The sequence below is a fragment of the Polyodon spathula genome, chromosome 16, assembly GCF_017654505.1.
Source record: "Polyodon spathula isolate WHYD16114869_AA chromosome 16, ASM1765450v1, whole genome shotgun sequence".
Taxonomy (NCBI): Eukaryota; Metazoa; Chordata; class Actinopteri; order Acipenseriformes; family Polyodontidae; genus Polyodon; species Polyodon spathula.
This window is the reverse complement of record NC_054549.1, coordinates 13,080,927-13,105,551: the sequence shown is the minus strand read 5'-3', so window position 1 is coordinate 13,105,551 and position 24,625 is coordinate 13,080,927. Positions and strand designations below refer to the sequence as shown.

The window sequence follows — 24,625 nt, the reverse complement described above, 5'->3', positions numbered from 1 at the left end:
TGAAGTGTTTGACAGCGGTCTGTTTTCACTCCTCCAGTTATCGTCCTGCTGGAACCGTGTGAAGGGTCGGAGACATACGTTAATGGGAAACGAGTCGGCGCTTCCGTGCAGCTGCGCTCAGGTACTCTTCTAGAAAAATGAACCCAGTTTACCGTTTGAAAAAATTTGACGCTCCAGAATAAAAATCTGTTTCACCCCGGGGCGGTTGTCGATATGCTAGCCTTTCACCAATGAGTTGGTCTCAAAACTCTGTGACAGTGCGGGAAAACAGGAAATATCTGCAGCAACATCATTTTGCAGATGTCTCACTATGGACATATTTACAACAGCAAATGTTGGTGCATGTAAACTATGCATATAGTATATAAACTGAATTGAGTAATTCTGTTAATTTTGTGGATTTTTACTATATTAGTGAATATTTCTTGCCAGCAGACATTTAATGTTGCACAGTGTATGAGATGCAGTTACCTGACTAGGGCCTGTGTGGGTGATAGATCTTTGTCTGCACTGTTGTTTTTGTTAGGAGCTGCCCATATTTTGTACCTGCTGTGTCATCAGTTGTCTGTGGGGGACAGTTGGATTGGATACCCACCTGGGTCTGAGCGTTCGGGGTCATGCCATACTGTCTTGCCCAGTCCTCTGTGTCACTTTCTCTCTCAGGCAACCGTATCATCATGGGAAAGAACCATGTGTTCCGTTTCAACCACCCCGAGCAGGCCCGCGCTGAGAGGGAGAAGACTCCATCCGCAGAGACCCCCTCTGAACCAGTGGACTGGACCTTTGCTCAGAGGGAGCTGCTGGAGAAGCAGGGCATCGATATGAAGCAGGAGATGGAGAAAAGGTAACAGTGCCTCATACAGGGTCTCACCAGCCCTAGGAACACATTTTATTTTAAGTACCAAATAAAAAATAATATTTTATGCTGATTTGTGAGCTGTTCAAAAGACAATGATTTGGGGTTCCTTTTGTTTAAAACCAGTAAGATACTGGTGCGCTCCTCATTTTGTGTGTGTCATTTTTAAGATGCTCCCAGATCTGCAGTTCATTTAATTTCTCTGCAAGTTATGTATTATTTATATGACTGCAGAGAGTGAATTCAACCAAAGTGTCTTTCATCAACATCTGTTCGTTCAGGCTGCTTAACATGTCACTCGCAGAAAGTTTGAAGGTTGAAGCAAATGAGTTTCGGAAATGCGCAGAACCGTTTCACAGCAATAGGGCTCTGTCAGGACTACTACAGAAATGTGAAATCAGTATTTATTTTCTTCTCAGGCTCACAGAGATGGAAATCTTGTACAAAAAGGAGAAGGAAGAAGCAGATCAGCTTCTGGAACAGCAGAGACTGGCAAGTCAAACTTCTGGTTAACCCTAAGAGCTCTGCAGTTGAAGATGGGTTTACTGAGTTTTTGCTCCAAGGCACCCATTTGCTTTATGCAAGAAATCAAGATTGTTATGTTTCAAATGCAGAAATAAAAAAAAAACTAAGTTCTATTTTGAAGCAAAGATGTTGAAGTGTATTAGTAGCAAGAAACAACTAAGGCCTGGATTAATTCAAAGTGATGGCGACGCACAGCCATTATGAAGTGTAGATATGGCATTGAGATAAACTTTGATTGAATTCAGGCCTTAGTTGCAGGTAGGAGTTGTTCATGTATTGTCCTTCAGTTTAAAGTTGCCTTTGCGTGTTGCTTCATAATAGTACCCCCCTAATAGCATTTCATAGACTCCTGTTTGCACATTAGATTTTTTAGCAAATGGTGCTAACTTGCTGGAGCGACAGCTCTTTAAATCCAACTAAAAGCCATTCTAATGTATAGGATTAAGCCATTAGTGCATGTACATGTTATCTCTTATTATCTTGTCTTTTAAATTAGAACCTGTTTACAAGAATCTATCCAACCTTTCTTATTTTTTTTTTTTTTTTTTTTTTGGGGGGGGGGGGGGGGGGGGGGGGGGGGGGGGGAATTATCCAGTACTTGCACAGGTGGCTTTAGTTAAACTGTCTCGGTATTTTTGTAATATTAGAAGAAGCAGATGCAGTTTTCCTACTGTGTGGATTTTTTTTAAAGTTGTAAGCAGGTGTGTTGTTGATGCCTGGACAGTGTACTTCTTCACTGCGACCTTGCTCCAGGGCTCTTGAACTTTTTTGTATTGGATCATTTTCAAACTACTTATTATTAGTGCATGTTTGATACCTCTCCTTTTGCATGGAATTCTTCACTGACATTGTAGGAGGGGAAAAAAAATCTCTCCGTATTCTCTGACCTTGCAGATTACAGTGCGGTTTGGTTGTAAAACAATTCAAATTCTCTAAGCTGTTTCCATTTTTAGTCCATTTTGTCATTGTCTTCTGGCAGATAATACTGAACCTTGCTGAACGGCAGCTAAAGTTTTGTAAATGTGTTAAAATGACTGTAAAAATATGCTGTAGATTGAATGCACACACGACTCAGTATTTGGAATCTGCCTTCTATAAATGGTTAGGTCTTTTGAAACCAGATTTTAATTTCTTAACAGCTATATTGAGAAAATGAGTCTTTTCAATTTGAATGCAACAATATACACTCTTTAAATGACATTAAAAACTGCTGGATTTAATTTTGCATGGTTTGGTTTTGGTAGCAATCTGTGCTATGACAGCATGTTTTTTTGTATTTTTTTTTTTTTTATTGCATTAATAACCTGCATTTAGGCAGAATCCAGCTAGAACAGGTTAACTAAAAGCAACCGAGCTGTTCTGCATAGTTTGTTTGCTTAAAATGGATTTTTAAAGAGAAACTTGGTATGTGTTGGAAATACCAGAGTTAAATTAACTGTTGTGTTCAACCTGTTTAGATTCAGTTTGAGTTAGTTTCCTTCATCACATTCAGAAGTTTAAAGCACTCCAGGGACATCAAATTGAGCTCTCAGAATCATGTGCTGCTACAGGAGTGCAACCGTTAAAATGTCCCCCTGCAACACACTATCAGGGTCGGGGTCAGTTCCTGTTTTTCGATTTTTAATATCAATTCCCAATTCTATCGAAAGGAATACTGCTCATGGCAATTTTGACCAGTTTATGTGCTGGGACTGATTAAGAGAGAATTAGGAATTGATAATTGATTTTGAAAAGGAATTGGAAAGGATTGACCTCCACCCTGCACTCAGTATTGCATTTTGTGCAACATATATTTCTTATAACCGCTAGGGGCAGAGTGTTGCGGGGGGGGCAAGTCAATAGTTGCTGGTGTACCTGATGTCCTTAGAGCATCAACACGATTTTAAGAGCTCTCTTGACTCCACTGGATTGCGTAAAACTTCAGAGTTTTAATGTCCCCAGGGTGTACTAAACGGAAACTGATTTAAAGGGAATGGAAACAGCGAGAGAGAGAGCAGTAAAGGTCACTATTTCATACCAAGTAGCTTTTTAAACTCCATCTTGTCTTCATGTATTTATTTTAAAACTTCAGTGCAGTTGGTTATATGAGCAATGCATTGTTTTCTCAAGATCCCTTTGTAGTTTTCAAGATGGAACAATATTAGAAACAATGTAGTTTAGGTGACATTGGTTTAACACAGATTATGACAGTGTTATCAGTCTGAAACTGCACGAAGGAAAGCTATGGCTAGCTTACGCCTTTTTGACTGTTTCTGAATACGGTATGATGAACTTGCTTTTGATATCATATGACCTCCTGAAGTTGGTCATTACCCACCTCTTTATTAGAAGTTTCTAATCACCGCCTTGGATTTCTGCTTCCTCTTCTTTTAACATGGGAAACTGCATTACCTCAAGAGTAACTGTCACTTTAACAACTCTGTTAACACAGCTTCTTAACACAGATCCAGACACACCTTTCCCCCTGTTCTAAACAGGTTCTAAGCAGGCGTAGAATGCACTTGTGTTACTAACATCCTTATAACACTAGAAGAGTCTGAACCACACCACTCTGCCTCATCTCTGCCATGGACTTCAAATGGGGATTGCAGAAACGGCAACCATGTTTTTGCATGTTTTGGTAGCATGCCTGGGATGCAGCTTTAAAAAATATCAACAGTGCAAATAAGTTTAAGAAAGATGGAACCTTTTACATTTTTCATTATTGATTTGAGAGTCATGTATTTTAATTTTTCACAAGTGTGCAAAATAGAGACCATTATCCATAAATGTGGTATGGGGTTCTTTTTTTCAAGGGACCATTTTTTTTTAATTCTAGATTTTTAAACCAAAAAATAAAATAAAATGTTGTCCTCCTAACCCATGCTTCATTTATTGGTTCTTATTTTGCATATTCTGATTTTCTTCTTAAGTTTCCATTTTAATTTTTTTTTTTTTTTTTTTTTTTTTTTTTTTGTTTGGGCACCTTTTTGGTTTGTTTCTTTTTTAAAGGACGGAGATTCTGATAGTGGGGATGATTCAGACAGGAGGTCTTGTGAAGAGAGTTGGAGATTGATTACCTCCTTGAGGGAAAAGCTGCCTCCCAGCAAGCTGCAAACCATTGTAAAAAAGTGTGGCCTACCCAGCAGTGGGAAAAAGAGAGAGCCCGTCAAAATGTACCAGATCCCCCAACGAAGACGCATCACCAAGGACTCCAAGTGGGTGACCATCTCAGACCTCAAGATCCAGGCGGTGAAGGAGATCTGTTACGAGGTGGCCTTGAACGATTTCCGACACACTCGGCAGGAGATCGAAGCCCTGTCTATTGTCAAAATGAAAGAACTCTGTGCCCTGTATGGAAAGAAAGACCCTAACGAGCGCGACTCCTGGCGCGCGGTGGCGAGGGACGTGTGGGACACTGTAGGTGTGGGAGACGAGCGCATCGAGGATGTGATGACAAACGGGAAAGCCGTCTCTGACGTGGACGACCTCAAGGTGCACATCGACAAGCTGGAGGACATACTGCAGGACGTGAAAAAGCAGAACAACATGAAGGACGAAGAGATCCGTGTTTTAAGGCACAAAATGATCAAAATGGAAAAGGTGTTACCTTTGATTGGCTCCCAGGAGCACCAGGAGAAACAGTCTGCTGCTCATAATAGTAATAAAAATGTTTGCAAAAACGATTCTCAAGCCCGAACTGGCAGAAAGTATTTGAATGAAGATCAGGAGGGTAACAAGGAAGAGCGAGTGTCCCAGCTCATGGGCGATGACCCGTCCTTCAAGCGGGGTCGGATGAGGTGGATGAGACAGGAGCAGGTCCGTCTGAAGAACCTGCAGCAGCAGGAGATCACTAAGCAGCTTCGCAGGCAGAGCGGCCCCCACCGCTTCATCCCACCTGAAGATCGCAAGCCCAGGTTTCCCTTCAGGAGCAGTCCCCAACACAGGAACTCCTGGAGCCCAGGAACACACATCATCATAACGGACCAAGAGGTGATCGAGTTGAAAGTTCCCAAGGAAGCAGTGCAGGAAGAGCATGGAGAGGCAGAAACCAAGAATCAGGAATGCGGGCAAAACAACTCCCAACAGCATGGAGCTCTTCCCTACGGAAAGGCAAAGGGTCAGGACCACAGTCAAGGCCACAGACACGGCTACAAAAACCAGCAGCAGCCAGGGCGCTGGCGGAGCAACTCTTTCAACAGCAGCCAGCAGCAACAGCCTGGGCTGCATCGCCAAGCCTCCAACTCAGCTGAGTCCTTGCAGTCTCCAGAGGAATGGCAAGCGCCCCAGAACCCCATGTTTCACCAGCCACGCTACCACCACCACCAGCAGCAGCATCGTCGGCCAAACTACTACAACAGCACTTACAGCGACAGCAGCTATGGGAATTTGCAGCACTACAACCAAACCGATAGGCCTAATCATTATAATAATTTCACAGCACCTCCGCGAATGCGAAGACAGTTGTCTGCACCTAATCTCAAAGGAGCCCAGGAAACGACTGTGTAAAATTAGCTGAACTTGTTTTCAAACATATAAAAAAAGAGAACATTCTCAAGAAAACAACAATTAAAAGAAAGAGACTCCCAACATTGTTTGAATGATCCAATTATTACATCTGTGATGACTAATCTATTACACTTGAGCAGCGCGTGTGGTTGGTTGATCCAAATTGTAATTATATATTAAGAAAAGCACAATTTATATCTGTTAGAAGTATAGTATAACTTTCCATCCCTTTCAGTTTAACTGCACTGGGTGTATTTGTAACTAGCTATTATGTTCAGACAGGTTCCTGTAATGCCAGTATCATCCAGACCTTCTACAATTAAATGTTTATAGACGTGCCTAGAAAAGCTGTCCTCATGTGGAAAAACCAAATGGAATAATAGCTGTGTTCCTGGATTAAAATCACGAAGGGTTGCCATTTGCATGCCTGTTCAGTTTCAGGTCTGTTTGTATATCCCAGATACTCAGATTGCCTGATTTGTAAGTGATGAAAATGTCAGAGGAAAGTGCTGTAGTTGTGTGGGAAGCAGAGAGAGCTTAATTGATCTCCAATGCTGCATTAACATAATTCTGCATTTAGTTCCTGCCAGAATAGTAAATACCTCACTATTAGAGGCTTTCTTTCTTTCTTTCTTTCTTAAATCTGCAATAACAAGGACAGTCTTTCAACTGTTTTTGAGATCTAAATTTGATTTAGGGTTGGTTAAATCTCTGAAGTGTGACTTGACCAAAATCTAATCGGAAATGGCTAAAATGTGTGTGGTTCGGAGTAACCCTTTCTGAAACTGCTCCAGACCGTGACGCTAGAGAGCGCAATAAAAGTGCCATTGTGTACAAGCTGGAGTCGTTGCAGATTTTACTTTATACAGATTTCATTATACACACCTGATCTTTTCAATTCTTTGATCTCTGAGAGAGAGGAGGATGAGTCACGTGTTAATATGGGTCATTTGTGGCTAATTTATGCAAAGATCACATAACTTTTTCCTCTGTGCATTGCACAGATTGCACATAGTTTGCAGTTCTTTATATCAAATTGGGAAGACTTGAGAGGTATTGCCTTTTTCACATTGCGCACAATGCAGGGATATGAATATTATATCTTTCGTTGTGAGCATAGCAAAAATATCTCCTGATATTAAAAACCACACATGCAAACTTTTTTATTAGATTTTATTTATAGAAGTAACAGGTTCATAATAAAATCTGGAATGGTTCAAAGTGCTTCGTTCCTATCATGGTATACTACAGTGCAGCATGTGTTTTTTGTTTTTCTCACATCGTGGGCAGATTCCGAGAAATTTGGCTTTACTTTTGGTAGCAAATCCGACAGGATATCTATAAAAAAAAAATCAGTGGTCAGGAAAGGAAGTCCTGTTTCTGGTTGCCATGATAGCAGGATACAGGTTTACAACAATTTTTAAATGCATAAAATCATTTTATGTACATTAAATACAAATGTCTTTTTAAAAAATATATGTATGCTTTTATCTGCAATACCGCTTCATATAATATGAATCCCTTCTCTTTTTGAAATTCTTTTGGAAGAAAATGTCTAAGCCAATACTGTTTTTATATAAGATTAAAGCTTTTAAAAAAAAAAAAAAAAAAAAAAAAAAAAAAAAAAAAGCATGTTTTTGATTGTAACTCTTTTCAGCACAAAGTAATTTTGCCAAAAGACAGCTCTACAATAATAGGTTAAAGAGATTCAGAGTCTTTTATATAGGGAAATCTATAGAAATGATATAGGAGGCATACCAAGACAAGGGCTGGTTATACGTTTCCCTGCAGTAATAGTTCTCTTGACCTGCATGTAGGTCTGCAGTGTTGAAAGAACTCGGTGAGATCGAAAACGGCCAACAAAATTAAACATGATGAATTGCATGTTGGTGTTTTTCATTGTTTTTTAAACTAAGAATTCAGAAAAGGACGTTGCCCTAGCTGCCGTTTCTGGAGATCAACGATCACGTGCTCTTTCCAAATGCAACATCTTTGCAAAGCCCAATTCTTTTGAGGTTTGTACACATTCGTGCGTTTCAGCCTTCAAGCTTGGACAATAATTTGCCAACATATCCTCACAACACAGAAACGATAAGTGCCAATTCTGACACAAAGCTGCATGGCCTTTTCCTGTTCTCTCTTTGTCCTTGTATTACTAAATGTGTCTTTTAGTAATCTTCTAGTTGTACAATAAGCAATGCTAGATTTAAAAATGTAATGGTGCTAACATCTTAACTAAACACGGTAACAAAAAAGCTATCACAGAAACATATAGACAATGTTAATGGTTCTTTTAAGTATATATATTTGAGGAAGAAGGGTATTTGTTGTACCTCTTTGCTCACTTTTGTTACCTAAGCCTTCAAATATATTAAACACGAAGTGCTTTCATCTGACCTCAGCTGCCGTGCTATTGAAAGTAGATTGGTGTATCTGTGGCACATGCTGATGTCAGTAATATCTAGGATTTGACTGTTTTTCAAGCGAGTCGGAACGCAAACTGTGTTCTGTTCTATCAAGTACCAAGTGAAATAAACTACCAAGTACTGAATGAAAACTTCTGTGCTCTGGGGTTTTTTTATACTTCCATTTTCACCAAATCTCTAAATGAACTATTGAAAGCTGTTTCATTTATTTTAATCACAGTCTACAAAGGATTCAGGTTGTGCAAAATAAAATCAGATTTGATTTCACCTGAAATATATATATATTCTGCAAATTTCACCATTTGGTCACTTCATTGCACTGCGTGTTAAAATTCAAATCTTTAATAAATAACATCCAGTGCTATTTATTCTGGAGATTTATTAAATCTGTCCCTGGTTTGGGCTGTAATTAAGCAAAGTATTAAAGCAATTTCTACTGCAGTACAGCAGAGTCTAGTAGTTCACTTTCATCAAGCATTCCTTTTGGTGATTGAATGAAGGAACATTATGAGACAATCTCAATGGAACTAGCAGAAGTACAGAACGTTATTTACACTGGCATGTATTTTGACACATGCTTGAAGGCAGCACAGTGTATGTGCTGTGTGATCATTGTATTAGCCACCACTGTTTTAAAATAGAGATCAAAATCTGTTTCATGAATAAACATAGTTTGATATTCACAACTGTTCAGGAATATGAAAATCCTTTATTATAGATGCCTTTGCATATCTGTTGAGATATTGAAGCTACAATAACTTCAGATAATGTAATTGTATTGGATATGCCAACTGGAAAGTAGATATGACTCTAAACCCTCACATGAAATACAGCACAAGGTGGTAGATTTATTATTCACATTGAGTGAGATAGTCAGTGTCTGGGAGTTTTGACTGGTTTGCAATTGGTACAGTACAGCATCATCATCTGTTCTTGGTTTATCAATTCAGTCCTGCTAAACTAGACTGATGGTTTGTATTCACAGGACAAACCCGTGAAGCGTTTCAGGCACGATGAATAAAATGACAATTTATCTTTTATGAAAAATCCATTTTTGATAACCGAGCATGGCAAAGCGAGAACGCCGTTACCATCTACAGCATTCTCAATAGCACCCTGAAGAACAGAGTGGAGTCCCATCCAAGTGTGCTTTTACACTGCCTCCTGTGTGGGTCACACAAAGCCAGGCTTGGACTCTTAATGAAACTGCTGCATTTTCATTTGATAAAATTGAGTCCAGTCTAAGTGGAAATTTCAAACTTACTAAAGATATAAACATACTTAAATGAAAGCTTGTAAATAGGGTTCCTTTTATTTCTGCAGCATATTGCTTATTATTAATGTCAATTAAGAGCAATGCATTTTCAGCACTGAAGTTTGAATTATATTTCAAAATATAATAATGGTCTTTATCCAGAAACCATGCTTCTGGCCTTGAGTTGTCATCAATGTGAAACACAAAGGCCAGCTTCAGCAAAGTCACCAAGGGAAATTTTAAAATACCAAATCAAAATGTATTGAAAAAGATGTTAAAAAAAGCTTTCCAAATGCAAGTGTTATAACGTATGAAGCCTTGAACCCCTTCAAATAATCAGTGCATAGTTGTCTGCACCATGGGTGAGCCAATGCATGGTCTAGATAATTAACTTAAATTTTATCAATGCGTCACATTCTTCCTAGGAAAATGCATTGCACCAGTGCAGACACCATCCTTCAAGCTGTTACTGCAGTGGAAGCTTACGTTTTTGTTTAATTTCAGATAAGTGGGTCTTGCCAAGTAGGTGTATAAATGGCTTCCATTAATAACAGTAAAGGTGATGGCTTGTATTGTACAGCCCATCCTTTGAAACGATCGAATATCCACATTTTGTCTTCTGTTTTAGCTTGCACATGTTTCCTTTTACCAACGTCGTCTTTGAACTGCCACTGTATAATATGTTTCCGTTCCCTTCCTTCGAGCTCTTTATATACAAAGTGTTTAAAGACGATCCATTAGGAGCACATGTGCTGTCAGTGAGGCAGTGTTGGAAAGATTCTTCATTGTTGTGATTCTGCTTGAGCCTTCTGTTTAGGAGGCTGTGTGGTCCAGTGGTTAAAGAGAAGGGCTTGATCCAGTTACCAGCAGCTTGTGTTGCTCCTCCATCTGTATCATTCACAATGGGGGGGGGGTCTTACAGCATGGCATTGCTTTGTACAGTGAGTCGAATTATTTAAATACCCAGACGCTCCTTTTCTTCTGTCCCCCTTTTATTTATAAGGATATCTTAAGACCCGTTCAGCTGGTGAGTATCTTCTGAACGAAAGGCATTTGCTGTCCCTTTTCTGAAGTGACAATGCACTACCAATTTTTTAGTAACTTGTTGTAGCATTGGCTAGATTCTCAAAGGCTGTTTACTCCAAATTGTCATTACAAAAAAAACAAAAAGCTGGTTAACAAACCAGAAAGAATGTGTTTTTTTTTTTTTCAACCATTGAGACAAAAATAAAACCGATGGATTTGGAGTGCACAGCTTCGAGAATCTAGCCCTAAAAGAAGTAAGTGACGCGGTCCAGCAGTTATCTCTTCCAGCCCAGGTCTTTGTACCAACCATGTTTTCATTGTTGAATTGAGCCATCTTAACCTCCACCAGGTCCTGAAGCAGGTAATTCTGTCATCTGTTAAAACTGGGATGGAATGACCCTCCAGGACTGGAATTCAGACCCCTGATCTAGACATTATAGTATTGATGGAGCATGGTTTAATCTCAGCAGTCGTGGTGCTGGTAAATTCTGGGTTTTAACACTATTCACTTCTATTCAGTATTGCGTACCATTGCAGTTCGTTACAAGAACACTAGAGCCGTGTTCTGCACACTGCCCTCCAACGTACACCTGGAAAGTTATTTTACCCAAAGCCTCCAGACCCACCTTACTGTGTACAGCTATGGCCAAAAGTTTTGAAGCACCCAATAGAATTAACAGTTTTTGCTTCATAAAGTTGAATATATAAGCTGCATTCTAAAAATATGATTTTAATCTAGTTAAAAATAATAATATAAATAAAAAACAGTGGGAACAATGTGGGGGCAAGAGGAATGAATGACACCTGCTGAATAATGTTGCGTTAACATGTTGAATTACATACTGCTATGTAGTTTTCCATATACTTAAATCTAACATGAAATACCCTACTGCTGTTATGGCTTCCGGTAGACTTTTGCAATATCATTTTGTAGTGTGTTTATTTGATTACATGATAAATAAAAGATCTAAATTATGTTCTAAATCATGTATAACAGTTGGAAAATGCATTCTTTCAGATTAGATCAGGTCAAACAGGTGGATGTGCCTCAGGGAATGTGAAATGTAGGTCAAGCTGATCCACGTCAGTCTATTTCATGCACCCCCCCTTTTCTGTGGACAAGATAAGACTCAAAACCTTACATATGGGTAAGAGAGTGATCCAACCAGCTTTAATTCAGTCTGTTTAAGTCACGTATGTCTCATCCTTTCTTCAGGTTTTCAGATACTGGATTCTGTATCAAGCAACTCTGTAGTCTTGGTGACCGTGCAAGGTTATAGACTCTGTAATGCTGGTGTAACCAGGAGTCCATGGCCCCGGCAATCATAATGGTGATTCAGAGAATCTTGAGCTTCACAGCCAAGAATGTGCAGCATGAGAGCGGCTCCCAGAAAGTGGTGGCGATGGTTCTCTTATGATTTCACAGGGTGGTAATAAAGTGAAACGTAACTTGCCGGCACTAACTGGTGGGCATTAAGGTTCGAAAGGACTTGTAGCCAACACCTACAGGTACTGTAAAAGCGTCAACTGCTTTACAGGGACACCATTGGAGAAGGGGCTGTTTCTCCATACAAAAATAATTGGGCATCACTGGGTTAAAAACAGGAGAATTTAGCACAAGGGTCATTCTACATTGGCAGTGACTGTTTTTCAAATACAGGCTTGCACAGCAATCCACATGCTGTTTATATGGCGCTGTACAGTATGTAATCATATATGTTTTGTTAACTGTGTTTTTATAATAGTTCATAATAGTGTATTTCCTTAACAATCCCTGTTTTCCGAACAGCACTGTCTTTCCTCTTCTCTGAAACCCTCCATCTGTTCTTCTTCTTCTTCGTCTGTCTTCTACATGTCTCCCCTCTGTCATTGACAGGTGTACGAGAGCAAGCTGCAGGAGCTGCAGAAGCAGGTGGAGACTCGCTCGCTGACTGCTGAGACCACTGAGGAGGAGGAGGAAGAGGAGGAAGGTGGGTTCCACATGTATTTATAATCAAGAAGGCATTCATGCACGTCCACGCTTTTTATTTAAAAAACAAAAAAAAGGTACAAAGAATTCTCTTCTGTATTCTTTGACATGACCACTGATGTTGTGCAGCAAAATCTTCTTACTTAAAAACATTTAGATTTGAACAAAACAAAAACGTGACGTGTTTTAACACATGCATGTCTTCATCAAGTATTAGCTATACAACTTCTCTCAACTCTCTCATATATATATATATATATATATATATATATATATATATATATATATATATATATATATATATATATATATATATATATATATATATATATATATATATATGTATATAAATATATATATATATATATATATATATATATATAATGCATGTACATCTCTTATAAAAGTTTACAGTAAAAGCATAGGGAAGTGTAGTAAAGTATTTGTATATTAAAACAATTTTAACAGCATTGTAAACCGCAGGAAAGCAAGACAAATCAGGTACTGTCGGTATGGTAAAGCATGGTGAAAACCCTTATGCTAAATTTTATCATGCTGAAACATATTAAAGGTGTATCAGCATTGAAAATACATGGTAAACTGCAGCTTTTACAATGGAATTATACATGTACGTTTCTGTCCTTTTGACAGTCTTTATGTTGCGTGTGCTTTTAACTAAGGTTACATCTCCTCTGCAGAGCTGCTGCATTCTGCATTATGACATGAAATTATTGTGATGCCTGTTTTATGTTTTTGCACTTCTTCAGTACCCTGGACCCAGCATGAGTTTGAGACAGCGCAGTGGGCATTCCGAAAGTGGAAATATCACCAGTTCACCTCGCTCCGAGACCAGCTGTGGGGCAACGCAGTGTACCTCAAAGAGGCCAATGCCATCAGCGTGGAACTGAAGAAGAGGGTAAGCAGCGATCTCTCCGGTACATTTCTGCTGCCAGCGGCTTCTCGTAGACCTGTGTGCACTACGACTGATAATAAGAATAGTAATAATAAGAAGGGTGTTTTATTGATGTGCTTGTGCTGCAGGTGCAGTTCCAGTTCGTGCTGCTCACAGACACGCTGTACTCCCCCCTGCCCCCCGAGTTGCTCCCCACGGAGGCAGAGAAGGACCGGGACCCGCGCCCCTTCCCCAGGACCGTGGTGGCCGTGGAGGTGCAGGACCTCAAGAACGGAGCCACCCATTACTGGTCCCTGGAGAAACTCAAGTGCGTGCCCAAAGACTGCTGTTTTAATAGACCTTGGAGATGGGGATATGGGCAATGTTTCTCCATTCCGGCTCTAACGTTTTTGGTACTTCACATTGTGGTATTCAGTAACAGTTTGTGTATGTGATCCTCTTCAGGCAAAGGCTGGATCAGATGCGTGAGATGTATGACCGAGCTGGTGAAATGGCGTCCTCCATTCATGAAGACAATGACAACGTGCTGACTGGGAACGACCCCTTCTACGACCGCTTCCACTGGTTCAAGCTTGTGGGAAGGTGGGTTGGTTGGCAGGTTTCAGTTCCCTTTTTTCCACCAGGTTCCTTATCGAGGTGCTAAATATTTTAAAAGTTCGCTTTCTGACTGTTTTTGTTTTCAAAGCAACTGGAACCATTTTTTGTTGTTACCCTGTGTGTGTGTGTGTGTGTTGTGTGTGTGTGTGTGTGTGTGTGTGTGTACACTTATATATATATATATATATATATATATATATATATATATATATATATATATAGCTCCCCAGTTTTTACCGATCTGAAATTGTCTCCAGCCTACCCTATGTAATTTATTGTATCCCTCGTAAATGACTGCACCCAGTAACAACTTTCATATGTTTGATGTAAGTGTACATTTGTTTTTTAAAGCACTTTTACTTCAGCTGTTCTTGAGGCATTTTGCTTCACCGGAGAACCCATTTAATATCATTCTGTCCTTTGACAACTTTTAAGCTTTGAATTCCCTGTGCCAGGGCTCATGCCTCAGTGCTAGAGCGTTATCAATCTGTCACCTCTGAAGTCACTCTAGCATAACAATCCTCAGCAGCGAACAGAACCACAGGACGCAAGTTATTACCAAATTGCATGTAATATTGACCACAGGGACATTATTATTAATGCATTAATGCACAGTGACGCCGTGTGGGATTTCAAACACCTACAGTACATTAGTGAATCAGGGTTGTGAGAGCTAACAAAGGATATTCATGTTCTTTACTGATGCGTCAGCTGAACAAACATCATGGCATTATAACCTAGGGATTCAGAGACCTGACACAGTGCTTTCTGGATTGTGAGGCTGTTCATTGTTCTCTTATGGAAACATCAATAACTCTTTGACTTGCAAGTTATTCCAGCTGTTATTTTTTTGCCAGATAACACATTCCAGTGGTTACCTTTTTTTATTTTGCTATGGGTAGTTTTCCGGACTTTTCACTTCGGCGAATCTAATTTATCCTGCACCGCACTTCCATATCAGACCTAATGCATGCTGCACTGGGAGCGAATATGTAGTGTATTGCCAAGATAAATGAGCAGTCAAGATCCTGTTTAGCACTGCGGATTATTAGTTCAATACACACAAATATACATCGCAGTATATAAACCAAGAAGTACAACCATGTTTTTTCATAGGATCAGCTAGAATAGTTTAAAAAAAGCTGAAGCTGAAGTTCCTCTACAGAGCTGTTCAGTCTCCGTGTGATGCTCTCCCTGCTTCCTCGTTGAAGGCATGCTTTTTGTTTCCCGGTGCGTGCTTTGGTGTATGGTGGTGCACCTTTGTAACTGTCTTGATTCCTCCCCCACTCCCTCCCCCCGACTGCGCTCCAGCTCCCCTATTTTCCACGGCTGTGTGAACGAGCGGCTCGCGGACCGCACCCCGTCTCCGACCTTCTCCACGGCCGACTCGGACATCACTGAGTTGGCCGACGAGCAGCAGGACGAAATGGACGACTTTGACGACGAGGCCTTTGTGGACGACACTGGCTCGGACGCGGGCACTGAAGAGGGATCGGACATCTTCAGTGATGGCCAGGACCCGTTTTACGACCGGTCTCCCTGGTTCATTTTAGTGGGAAGGTTGGTGAGGTCCACTCAGGGGGGTGGTTGATGCAGACAGGGGCTAGCTCTTTCCTACCACACGAATTAGATGGTCTACGGCATCTGGCTTGTCTGCATGCATGTGAAGGTTAATATTTCTATTTGTATTGGTGTCATCATCACAAGTGATCAACCTTTTTAAATATGCATGGATCTCTATACAGTATATCAAATGTTTTTCGGTCAGTTGTTGTGGGTACTTAGACAAGAGTAGTTTCTTCATTTCATGATCAAAAGCGACTGGTTTAGGAGACTCTGCGACAACGCTTCAAAGCTGTAGTGACCTATACTAACTTAACCTGTTCTACTGTGGGTGAAAATCTTTTAAAATGTTATTTTATTGTAAGTTTAAAAAAAGTATACATTGCCTATGAACAAAATAACCCAAACGATTATTTCTAACACATATGAACATGCAACACATGCAGGATTATTTAGTACCTAGAGCCTCTGCCTTGCAATAACCCCAATTATCAAAAGTTACAAATACAGCTTTGCAAAATTGTGGAACACAAATCATTTATTTACAGTAATTGTTTGACCTAATGGTGTAGAAAATTAAATCTGCGGTGGAAGTTCTTGTGAATTGCATGCTTGGCATATAACTGGCAGAATTTCTTCGTTCATTGCAATAATGTAGAGTATATAAAAGTGAGATATGATCTGCTGTAAGAATATTCTTAGTTCTGCTGGTGGATTACCCTAAAAAAAGAACATTATTCACCCATTAAATACCAAATAAAATTCTTTGAAAACAAAAATTTAAACACAAGCTGTATTTGTCGTTTGATACAGTCTAAATTAATATTTTTTCACAAAAAAAAAATGGAATCCTTCCTTTTGGCTACAAACTGCTGCGTCCTATTTTGAGGGCTGTCAAGTTAGACGTGTGCCAGTAATCAAACCAGTGAAATTTCACAGCTTCTCTGAAGCTCAACACGTAGAAAATGGAGCTGTATCACCCCTGTGGGGAGAAAAACACCAAGAAATGGATCATTGTTAGGCTTCAGTTTCTTATTTTATATTGAGGAGTCAAAAAAGCATCTGAAGGGCTGAATTTGCAGAATTAACTTGCATTCAGACTTCACTTTTGCATTTAACAAAATTAGGGTAAGTTAGCATAACAATATAGTTTAACAAAAAATGTAATAACTGGTAGATGCCAGTTTAAAAATGCTGCAAAAAAATAAAAATTACAAAGTAGCCCTGTTACTTAATAGGTAATTTGCAAGCAGTCATTGAAAACATGTAACTGAGAAGCTTCCTCCCAGACCTTGTGACCCTCGTGTGGATTGGGTTTCTGTCACCCTGCTTTGTCATTGTAAAGGTGTGGATTTATATCTGCAGGCAGGCTAAGGTAGTGGAAAGAGCTCGTCCCTTCAGCCATCTACTCCTAAGGCATGCTGTGGCTCCTTTTTTATTTATTTTTTGTTTTGTTTATTTGGTTCTAGCAATGCGGATAAAATTAAACAAATGCAATTCGATTTAACAATCATCTGTTATTTGTGTTGTAACACATTTGTCATTATTAGCTGTTTGTTTTTTGGTCAGATTTTACGTTTTGTTAATTGTTTTGCTTGTGAACATGCCATTTTTACCTCGCCAATCTTACCCGCTAATATTGTTTAGACCCTCTTCAGTCTGTTTTAAGCGAAGCACAAAACCAAAAGCACAATTGAAGCAAATCACGCAAAGCCTGAACGTTTCTGACGGAAGGGAAGCAGCGTCATTGTGGCTTCGTTTTAATTGTCAGGATGTTTGAAGTGCGTGAACGGCCGTGACATTGTTTCTGTTTAAATGGAGACTTGGTGCAGCGAGAATACAGCTGTCAGTAGCAGAACAGCCTTTGTGTTCTTCACTTGCCTTACACTGGGTGACACCGACAGTCTAAAAGAACCTGCTGGACATAATGAAACCATTATTCCTGCTTTTTAAATATAGTACTTATCTTTTCATAGTGACATCAACTGAGAATTTTTTTTTTTTTTTTTGCAGTGTGGTCGGCAGTAGTTTTTCTTTATGCTTTTCTAGTGCTACTCTTATTATTTAGTTGTGCTTATTAGCTTCAAGCAGACTGAAAAGGCTCAATTATTGTTTTATTTTTACATTGTGTATGTTTTGTTTTTGCTGTGTATTATTTATTTCATGCAATTAACATTTTTTCTGATCCTTTTAACATTTGAGTTTATTTTATTTCAGCATTTAAAATGTTTTACGTGTTGATGTTTTGGTTGGTTGGTTATTTGTTTATTATTTTTGTATCATTTTTTATTATTAATTCAAGTTTTTTTTAATATAAATTTCCAGCACATTTTATTTGAAGCAACCTAAAGAGAATTTTTCAGTTGCAGTTTCAGATCTGTCCTTATTTTGGTTCATTCAAACTACAGACTCCTGAATACAGAAATCAGAGTTTTTAAGGATTGTTCATCAATACCATCTATGCCTCTTGCGATATCGTTGAGCCTTACCATAGATCAAACTAAAGTCTATCCATTGCCAGGTACTGTAAAACAAACGGACAAGCCCGATATATTACAGCAGTTATTATAAGAACAAGGTCCCTTTTAATATAAGAGTCTACAGGTTCCAGAAATACTGTGCAATCAATCCCCTTGACCTGACTGAGCAAACAGTGTTGTTAAAGTCATTTGTAGTGTGGATGTTGGATGAATCGGAGCCAGACTGTTACATAGACAATGCAACACCTGACCTTTAAAAAAGATCCCTGAGCTCGCAACAGCATTGCAGTACCTGTCAAAACCACGGGCCCCTATACGTAATGTATCTTAGGAACAAGACCGTGGACTCAGTATACACTTCTTACTCACTGCGTGGACACTACAGTGTAATGGTCATTGTATAAGCCTGAGCTTAATATTCTAGCATTGTTTGGTAACATACTTGGTAATTTCATCCACTTTTAAATTGTGTATATTTGAGTTTATATTTTCTGGTCATCCCCTATGAATAATCACTGAACTATGGTATAGTGTGCAATTAGCAATTCAGCAATTAAGGTTATAGCGCCCCAAAAACTGAAAGGTTTGATATTAAAATGCTTTATAAATATTAAAATGCTTTATACATTTCAAGCCTGGCGCAGTGAATGCAGTGTAAACAGCTCCTCAGTTGCACACATGGGGAGCACACTGTGGATAGGTCTTTCCTCTCCCACACTGACTGACAGCTGTGCTGCCTTCTCTGTCTCCGTTCTGCAGAGCCTTTGTGTATCTCAGTAACCTCCTGTACCCAGTGCCCCTCGTCCACAGAGTGGCGATTGTGAGTGAGAAAGGGGAGGTTCGAGGATTCCTGCGTGTTGGGGTCCAAGCCATTGCAGGTAAGAATGGCTGATGATGAATGGAAGATACAGGAGTATAGCTCTGTCACTATACTGTCAGTGAACTTGACACCTTCACACTCGAGTTTATAATCATCACTGACGTTGTATGGACAGTGCTTCTGAGCAGCACCTGAAGGAGCCTGGACTCAAATCCCAGGGTATTTGGATGTCTACTGTATGTACTTGATCAGTCTGGATTGTGAAAATGCCAAGTAATTTCAGTTTGTAGTGCAATAAGAGATACTAAGCAGGTGACAGTGAGAAAGTTATGCACAAACAGAAGTATATGTGTGTATATATATAACACACCAATGTAATATCTGAAGCATATCCAAGAATATTTTATATGATATGAAGTATCAAAACAGTAAAGCCACTCCTTTTTGCTTTAGCTGATGAAGAAGCTCCAGACTATGGCTCAGGAGTGCGACAGTCAGGAACTGCCAAAATTTCTTTTGACGATGAATACTTCCAAACTGTAAGTTAATTGCTAGTAGGTAGTGTTTGAACAAGGCTCTATTACCTGCAGAGCACAGCTTCTGCTGCAGAGTATCATTATACACAGAGTCTCAGAGGCTTAAGATCAATGCAAACAGGATTTTGCCACTAGCAATCTGAGTTTCTTTTTCTGCAGAAGCCCCGCTTGCATAGCGCTAAAGTTAGAGGTTTTGATAGATTTTTATTTTTTATTTTTATTGCACCTGGAGTATTTAATGAAAGAGAAGTAATTCTGGGTTTCATGCATTTTATATTAGGCAGTTCTAGCAAATGTCTCCTGTTGACCTGTTAATATTGAAATACTGTAGGACAATGTGACATTTCTTTTAATATTCCATTTAAGTGTATATTAATCTTTTTTTTTTTTTTTTTTTTTTTTTTTTCTTGTCCTTCCGTCTATATCAGAGTGACTGTTCCACTGTTGCATTGACCCGGTCAGGGCTGTCCCTTGAGGAGCTGAGGTATGTGGAAGGGCAGGGTCAGAGTTCAGAGGTCGTAACCCCTTCAGAAGAGCACAACAGGATAAATGAACTGGGTGAGGATTACACATTAAAGGTATTTAAAAGGAATAGCATGCTGTCAACGATACCCTGTTACCACTTGTGTTATAAGCACTCTGCTTGAAAAGGGAGATTTGTTCTTTCTATATCGCTGTAAACATTCCTGTGAAGCCTTTTATTAATAAGCCATATAGCCCAACGTAGATCCCTAAATCCCTTTAGTAGTTGACAGGTATGTCATCCATATTTCAATGTGTAAGGCTGACTTCTATCAGTATGCATTTTTTGTTTCATGAAAGTCACAGTGATTCAAGGATATTGAAGTCCATGACATGAGGACTACCTATTTCATGGGACAAAGGCTCTTCTTGTACTTCCTCGTGTACTAATATCAGTTTTAAGGGTATTTAAATAGAGGCGATGGAGCCAGCGGGTCTGTGGCTACGTGAAACTGAATGAAGGTCTTGCTTGCACGTGTTTGACCAGCTCCGCTTTGCTTCTCCTAGATCTGAAGGGTAACATGAGGGACACCAAGCTGTCCATTGAAGGTCTGACGGAGGAGCTGGCGAACCAGCTGGTGGTCGGAAGAGTCTTTACCTTCCGAGTGACCGTCCTGCAGGCCATCGGGATTCTTCCGGAGTACGCAGACATCTTCTGCCAGTTCAAGTGAGTGATAGACAGCAGCAGCACCAGTTCATTACCACTGTGGAGCCTGGTGCGGGCTTCACTATCCTCTATGCCTTGGAACGATCCCTCTGTTATTACGTGGTCATGTAATGCAATTATATATGTATTGTGGCCGAGTAGGCGACCTTAATATGGAGGTTTTAGGACCCTGGGGGTTAGGAAACATCTACTCCATCTTGATGAAGGAGACAGCCATCTTAGGAAAAAAAAAAATTCATTATTAGTTAACTGAGACACCTGTGCACGCTTAGCCCCTGCATAAAGGGAAGGGAAACCCTGCGGACAAGGGAGAATGAGGCTAAGTCTCAGGAGCAGGTGGAGAGAGAAGGGCAGAGACACCCCAGAGCTGGGAGCAGGCGGTTGTGCACTCCTGGGTTCAAACCCAGCCTTGTTGTTTTATTTAAGTGTACGTTGCAGGTATATATCTTAATCAAACTACAGCATATAAATGACCAATGAAACATGTTCAGAAGTGCAGTACTGCAGCTTCAACAAAGACATTGATGTACAGAAAGTGTTACTGTGTGTGATGTAGATTTTAGGATAGCAAGAGCATGAGGCTTAACTACTTATTCGGTTAGATGTCACTGGGGCAAGGACAGTACATGCAACATGGGAAAAAAGGGAACGTGTTGCATGACAGAATGGTTACTCACTCTGAATGTTCAATTCCAGCTTCCTGCATCGTCACGATGAAGCGTTTTCCACGGAACCGTTAAAGAACACGGGGCGAGGGGCTCCTCTGGGATTCTTCCACGTGCAGAATGTGAGTGCTTTTCCACTTCAAATGAGGAGATAGGAAGGGCTAATCCTCCACATGAAGCAGCAGCTCTGAAGTACATTGGTCCTCATGTCAGGACCTGACTGTGTACTGCTGTGTCGAACACTGCAATAATTGTTCCAAATTCATTGTGTTAATGGTAATATAATTCTAATTGCATTATTATTATTATTATTATTATTATTATTATTATTATGTATTTATTTGGCAGGCGCCTTTATGCAAGGCCACCTAACAGGCGTTATAATGCAAGCTTAATATTTAATACAGTATAGTTTACAGTAAATGCAAATAATACTACTCAAATACAAGATGAACCAGGATGCAGCAAGTTGGGATTACAGCAAGTTACTGTGATGTAATAGCAGTGCAAGGATAGTGCATTAGCTGAGGATCCAGTGGCGTGGTGCACAGGTCAGGGAAGTCCAGTGCAGAGTAGGAGGGGTAGATCAAGAGAGCTGCGGTTGAGCAAGAGGTCTGTGGTCCTGCTTGGATGCTTCTTTTCAGTGAAAGTAACAGCAGTTAATACCTTGACTTGCAGGTCGCTGTTGAGGTGACAGAGTCTTTCATTGAGTATATAAAGACCAAACCCATTGTGTTTGAGGTGTTTGGACACTACCAGCAGCATCCTCTACACCTGCAGGGGCTGGACAGGTAACTCCTTATTTGATTTGTTTTTTTTAAGTAAAAATGTGTCAAGCTGGGTGCTGCGTTTGTCTAAATAAATAGCATCTTCATGAACCCCCTTCAATGATTTAGGGTGCATCCACTGTGGCTTTTTAAAGCCAAAATAAATTAATAATCGAATTACTGCAACATTGATTTTTTTTTAAATCCTTATTACGCATACTCATTTTTTAGCAGTTTGTCCGCCCCTCACCCTTTACAACCTACCAAAAACACACGTAACCCACAACACATACTTACAAAAAAACCAGAACCAGACACAAAAACCAGCAGAAAACACACAAAACCCCCCCCAAACAAAAACATAAAAAACAGTTATACCATCCATGACAGCGAAACCAGACCATGGGCCAGGGCGGTGGTACCAGGTGAACTAAAATAAAACAGCCTCCTACAACCCTCTCGCAAATCTCTCCCTCCACCAATGCCGCTGTCTAAACCAGGTAAGAATCCTTTGCAACATTTTTATTTCTGATTCCAGTGATTTTTCGTTACTGAGTTCCATTGATTTCTGTACCTGCCACCAGGGTGACCCAGGTGCCTGGGAAGCAGGGCTGCGGCAGCCCAGGGGGGTTCATTTATTTTATCCAATTTGAATCGTTTATTCCACATCAGAGAATTAAAAAAGATGGGGAATGACAGTTTGTTCTAGTTTTTCTTGTAAGAGCTTGTTTTATTGATCCATGTGGAGAGGAGGTAAAACTGTAGATTCAAAGTGATTTATTTGCTTTTGCTGGTAGATTCAGACTGAGACCGACTGGATAATAAATGCATGGTCTAGCTCAGACGCTGTTCGCTGCTTGTATATTGTTTAAAAGGTCATGAAGGATTATATTCTAGTGTTCCCGAGCATGCATTGCATCTTTTATAATTGTTATGTTTGTTTGCAGCATGGCAGCTCACTTTACATGTTATATCTTATCTCTCTTTTTTTCTTTCTTCCCATCTTTCCGGTTTGTATCTTTTTCCCAATTTCCGGTCCGCTCCCTATCACTGTTCCATCGTCGCACCCCCCACCCCCGCCTTCTTCTTCTCCCTCAATTTCATTTCAGACCATGCCAGAAAGATTGAGTTGATTAGATACCTTGTGTCTGGTTATGTAAGCAGGCAGGTGCTGGACACTGTGTCCGAGCACGCCAATGCTCTGGCCTCTTCTGCGGTCGCTAGTTTCGAAGACAGTGCTGATCAGCTGTCAAAGTTTCCATTCCTGCCTGTTACACATTGTCTGGTTCTCACAGTACCCAAACACGATGGTTTGTAACCTAGTCACACCCATGGCAAACTAATAAATGGTGTAGTGCTGTATTGTGTGTGCCTGTGTGCTCCAAGGCTGTTTTCCCCTCATGTAATAAAGGCTCAAATTTAGCAGAGCGTTTCTCCAATTCCCAGTCTGCTTTATTCCCCTGTAGTAATCTTTTCACTGTTACCAGCTAAAAAATATTAATAATACGTTCCGGTTGAATAATTTTAAAGTCGATTTTAAAGAGAATTCACTTTTATTATAATTACAGTTTGTTCAGCCTGGTTGCTAAAATAGGTTAGCTCACAACAAAAATAGGACGCAATATATTTTGAAACTAAAATATCAGGAGGAAAAAAAAGTCTGTTTTTTTTTTTTTTATCATGTAGTAAGTGTTTGGAGCTAACTTGATTTCTAGGGACTGAACCTCATTTAGACACATTTACTACCACTATTGATTTTCTGTGTGTCTGTGATAAGATCTAGCAGAATACACTGTAGAATTCCTGTTGTGTTGCTACTGTCATAGTACCTTCAGTTTAGTTGTGTGTTTATTTATATATATATATCTCAATAATGTATATGTAAATTAAACATTTGCCATGGTCTAATGGAATTCCCATTCCATTAATCCTCCTGTTTTTTAGCTTCTTTACCTTCTGTTTTGTTTTTGTCAGCAGTGTCTGATGTGTATGAATTTGGTTCTTCTGATTTCACATTAGTAGCACTACAGGGATGGACATGAGGCTCCCATTGCATAGCAGCTTGACCCATTCCTGATTTTACTATGAGTTTAATAAGACGCAGCTTGTTACCTATACACTGTGGCTAATCAAGCTCATAGTAAAACCCGGAATGGACGATACTGCTGTGCAACAGGAGTTCCATCCTCTCACCTTTAGATGTATTAAGTGGGAATTGGTAGGCAAGAAAATTAATTATTTATATTTCCATTTTTGTAAGTTATGTATTTTTCCCATATGTACTGTATATTCATGTAATGTTTTAATATTACTATTGTGTCTTTTCTAATACCATAACTATGGGGATAGGTAAATTACACTGTTGAAAGGTGAACATGTTTCATTATGTAGAAATGTATTTTGTTTAACTTCTTTGCAGTTCCAGCTACTAAACTAAATGCCATAAGCAAGCCCAATCTGGGACAATGTGTCAGCAAGTATGACCTACTGGTCTGGTTTGAGATCAGTGAACTGGAACCCACTGGGGAGTAAGTGGAGTCTTTTAAACCT

The 24,625-nt window shown here is 39.7% G+C and overlaps 1 protein-coding gene across 15 annotated transcripts in view; it reads left to right on the top strand.

The window, feature by feature from the left end:
• LOC121328632 (kinesin-like protein KIF1B) overlaps positions 1-24,625 on the top strand; it is an 83,350-nt gene that overhangs the window by 42,185 nt on the left and 16,540 nt on the right. For 8 of the 15 annotated variants that reach the window (XM_041273503.1, XM_041273497.1, XM_041273502.1 and 5 more), the window contains 16 exons: positions 38-121; positions 664-844; positions 1,276-1,348; positions 12,453-12,546; positions 13,313-13,461; positions 13,587-13,765; positions 13,903-14,040; positions 15,367-15,615; positions 18,858-18,976; positions 19,372-19,457; positions 19,883-20,012; positions 20,484-20,643; positions 21,340-21,430; positions 21,987-22,099; positions 22,520-22,575; positions 24,495-24,603. In XM_041273503.1, the coding sequence (XP_041129437.1) occupies positions 38-121; positions 664-844; positions 1,276-1,348; positions 12,453-12,546; positions 13,313-13,461; positions 13,587-13,765; positions 13,903-14,040; positions 15,367-15,615; positions 18,858-18,976; positions 19,372-19,457; positions 19,883-20,012; positions 20,484-20,643; positions 21,340-21,430; positions 21,987-22,099; positions 22,520-22,575; positions 24,495-24,603 (2,011 nt within the window). Of the gene's footprint in view, positions 1-37; positions 122-663; positions 845-1,275; positions 1,349-4,372; positions 8,427-12,452; positions 12,547-13,312; positions 13,462-13,586; positions 13,766-13,902; positions 14,041-15,366; positions 15,616-18,857; positions 18,977-19,371; positions 19,458-19,882; positions 20,013-20,483; positions 20,644-21,339; positions 21,431-21,986; positions 22,100-22,519; positions 22,576-24,494; positions 24,604-24,625 lie in introns of those variants that run through there. The other 7 variants (XM_041273507.1, XM_041273506.1, XM_041273510.1 and 4 more) reach the window with 2 other exon arrangements.